This window comes from Otolemur garnettii, unplaced genomic scaffold, assembly GCF_000181295.1.
Source record: "Otolemur garnettii isolate 467f Iridium unplaced genomic scaffold, OtoGar3 scaffold00087, whole genome shotgun sequence".
NCBI classification, from domain to species: Eukaryota; Metazoa; Chordata; class Mammalia; order Primates; family Galagidae; genus Otolemur; species Otolemur garnettii.
In genome coordinates, this window is record NW_003852482.1 from 8,411,408 (window position 1) to 8,415,111 (window position 3,704).

At 48.5% G+C, this 3,704-nt stretch overlaps 1 protein-coding gene and 1 pseudogene across 1 annotated transcript in view; both read left to right on the forward strand.

Annotated features, from left to right (window-relative positions):
* The first annotated feature begins 961 nt into the window (after positions 1-961).
* On the forward strand, positions 962-1,062 carry LOC111726948 (annotated as a pseudogene).
* A 191-nt stretch (positions 1,063-1,253) lies between these two features.
* The window catches only part of SPOUT1 (SPOUT domain containing methyltransferase 1), a 10,005-nt gene continuing 7,554 nt past the window's right edge, over positions 1,254-3,704 (forward strand). Inside the window, exons 1-3 of the mRNA XM_003794918.3 lie at positions 1,254-1,637; positions 2,262-2,307; positions 2,887-3,012. Of these exons, the coding sequence (XP_003794966.1) occupies positions 1,602-1,637; positions 2,262-2,307; positions 2,887-3,012 (208 nt within the window). The 5' untranslated portion in view covers positions 1,254-1,601. The remainder of the gene's footprint in view (positions 1,638-2,261; positions 2,308-2,886; positions 3,013-3,704) is intronic.

The following is a 3,704-nucleotide window of genomic DNA, read 5'->3' on the forward strand; positions in this document are numbered from 1 at the left end:
GTCCCAGTTACTTGGGAGACGGAGGCAGGAGACTCGCTTGAGCCCAGGAGTTAGAGGTTGCTGTGGGCTGTGATGCCACAGCACTTTACCCAGGGGGACAGTTTGAGGTTCTGTCTCAAAAAATAAAAGAAAGGAAAGAAGCCAATTTGAAAAGGCTACATACTGTATGATTTCAACTATGTGACATTCTAGAAAAGGCACACTACAGAGGCCAGGTGTGGTGGCTCATTCCTGTAATCCTAGCACTTGGGAGGCTGAGGTGGGTGAATTGCCCTGAGCTCATGGGTTCGAGACCAGCCTGAGCAAGAGCAAGACCTCATCTGGAAAAATAGCCAAGCGTTGTGGCAGGTGCCTATAGTGCCAGCTACTTGGGAGGCTGAGGCAAGAGAATAACTTAAGCCCAGGAGTTGGAGGTTGCAGTGAGCTGTGACCCCATGGCACTCTACCAAGGGTGACAAAATAAGACTCTGTTTCAAAAAAATAAATAAATAAAAAGGCTCAGTGCCTGTGGCTCAAGTGGCTAGGGTGCCAGCCACATGCACCTGAGGTGGCGGGTTCAAGTCCAGCCCAGGTCTGCCAAACAAAAATGCTGGCTGCAACCAAAAAAAAAAAAAAAGGTAAACTACAGAAACAATAAAGACCAGTGGCTGCCAGGGGCTAGGAGGGGGAACAGAGGGTGACTAGGTGGAGCATAGGTGATTTTAGGGCAGTGAAACTATTCTGTAAGATACTTTAGTGGTAGATACTAACTATATATTTGTCAAAACTAGAGGAGTGAATCCTAACTTAAACTGAGGATTTCAGTTGATAGGAATGTATCCATATTGTTCATCAAGTGTAACAATACCACGTGCAAGAAAGAGGGAACTGAGATAGAGGAAGGAGGGATACATGAGGATTCTTCCTACTATATGCTCAATATTTTTTAAAGCTAAAACTGCCTTACAAGACCTTAAAAACAGCCTGTTGAGGACAACTACTAAAACTGGAACGATACAGAACATATTAGCATAGCCCATGTGTGAGGATGACACCCAAATTTGTGAAACAGTCCAAAAAGATGATAATACTAAAATATAATAAAGTCTGTTACTTAAAAGAAAAAGAGGAGGCTTCCCATGGTGGCTGATGACTATAATCCTAACACTCTGGGCGGTCAAGGCATTTGAGAACAGCCTGAGTGAGACTCCGTCTCTGTCTCTCTCTAAAAAAAAGTAATAATAAAATTAAAAAAGAGAAAGACTACATGAATACGTAAAAGAACTTAAACTTCATTTCCAGCTGCAATCACACTCCAGCTCTGGGCCTGAAACCACCCAGGGGTCTGAGTTTCGTACCTGTCCCAGCCCAAGGGGATGAGCCATCCAAGGGGAGACAGTACTAGAGATTCTACTCGTCTGGGAACCTGCGACTAGCCCTGAACCAGACAGAACTCCCCCGACTCAAGGAGCTCACCGGAGCCCACCTGCCGCCGCGGCGGCCACGTGGCGCCTAGGCCACACCCCCACACAATTGACTCTCCGATTGGACAGTTTGTGGAGGTGTGGCCGGAAGAGGCGAGTCTGACTAGCAGGGGCGTGGTCGAAGGTTTGTGGAGGAACATGGCGGAGCCCACGAGGAAGAGGCCTTGTGGCCCGGTAAGTGGCGGGACCTGGGACCCCAGACTGGCGGCTGGGTGGAGGCATGACAACGAGCCAGGTAGAGGCCCGTGGAGGGACCAGGCAGGACTTTCTGCTCCCTACTCCTCGCCGATTCGAAGCCCGAAGATCGGAGGTGCTGCAAGCTGCTTGCTGCGTGTGCCTCGGCTCGGATGAGAACCCGAGGTGGGATCCGTGGTCGGGAGCGGGACGTGGAGCAGCATAGGGTAGCCTGTGCTCAAAGCCCCCTGTGGTGCTTTGGTACTAGCCAAATTACAGAGGTGGGAACCTGCTTTTAATCCTGAGCTCTTTGGTAATTTGTCTTCTAACTCCCAGGGCGACCGTGGGCAGGTCCTCTCCCCCGAGCCTCAGTTTCCTCTTATGTTTCGTGGGAATTATTCAACAGTTTATTGAGTGCTTACTGTATGCCAGGCCTAGACCCAGGCTTTGGGAGTACAGCGAGTCCCTCCCTTCCTGCCGCTTCCTGGGGCAGCAGTGTGTGGAGGTTCTCTGGTTTTCTCACCGCCTCCATTTAGAAGGGGAGAATTGCTATGGAGAGCGAAGTGGACTTCCTCTCAAGTGTGACCTTAAGCCTTACAGTCCTAATCCTTCTGCCTGTTCCAGGGTGAACATGGTCAACGAATTGAGTGGCGAAAATGGAAGCAACAGAGTAAGTTAGGGCTGAGGGAGTAGGAAGAATGTGCCTACCCTTCCACTAGACCACTCAGACAGTACAGGGCGGAGGCGCGCCTCCAGGAAAGACACCAGCTTTGGCTAGAATCGGGGAGGGGGTGGGGGAGGGGAAGGGAGAAGGGCGGATGGGTGGTGGGAGGGTGACAGGAAAGATCACCTATATAGTCTGTCTAACAAGGGTACAAGTGAACTTTTCTAGAACTAGAGTATAAATGTTTTAACACAATAACTAAGTAAATGACACAAAGACTATGTTACCCAGTTTGATGAAAATATTTCAAATTGTATATGAAAACACTACACTGTACCCCATGTTTACATTAATGTATACAGCTATCATTTAATAAAAAAAAAGAAAGAAAGAAAGACACCAGCTTTATCTCCTTTGAATCCCACAGTACCCAAGGTGGGGAGGAGGAAGAGGCCAGGAACCCTGGGAATGCTCCTTCGTTGTCCCCTGACTGCTTACCCAGCAGCACTCCAGAGCTCCAGCTGACTTGATGAGAGGAAACCAGGAAACTGTTCCCTAGATCAATCGGGATGTTTTCTTTTCCAGAGAAAGAAGAGAAAAAGAAGTGGAAGGATCTTAAGTTGACAAAAAAACTGGAGCGGCAGCGGGCACAAATGGAACAGGCGAAGCGCCAGGAGGAGGAGGAGGCAGCTACACAGAGGGATGACCATGGTGAGCAGGCTGAGTCCTGGGGAGGCCCCTGCATTGTGGCTTGCAGCACCTGTCCTCCACACAGAGCAGAGAATGTCATATCTGGAAGGGCCCTTAGAGAGACTAGTGGAGCCAAACATCTTGTCCCAGTTGGGTATGGCCACTCATGCTTGTAATCCTAGCACTCTACGAAGCTGAGTCAGGAAGATCACTTGAACTTAGGAGTTCAAGACCAGCTGAGCAAGAGCAAGACCCCATCTCTACTAAAAATAGAAAAATTAGTCTATTTTTGTAATAGATGTAGTAGCAAGTGCCTGTAGTACCAGCTACTCAGGGAAGCTGAGGCAGAGGGATTCCACTTGAACCCAGGCATTTGAAGTTGCTGTGAGCTAGGCTGATGCCACAGCGCTCTAGCCTAGGCAGTAGAGTAGGACTCTGTCTCAAAAAAACAATCTTGTCCTGTTGGAGAAACTGAGGTCCAGCTTAGGAAAGGGACCCAGCAAACTGAGTTCTAAACCCCTACTTAGGTAGATTTCAAGCCTATGGAGGGTAAGCATATCTCCTAATGTTTACCTCTAGAACCTCATAATCTAGATTTAGTGGTAGTTATTCTTTACTTTTCTTTTTGTGACATCAGAACTCACAGCAATCTCCAACTCTTGGGCTTAAGTGATTCTCTTGCTTTAGCCTCCCAAGTAGCTGGGACTACAGGC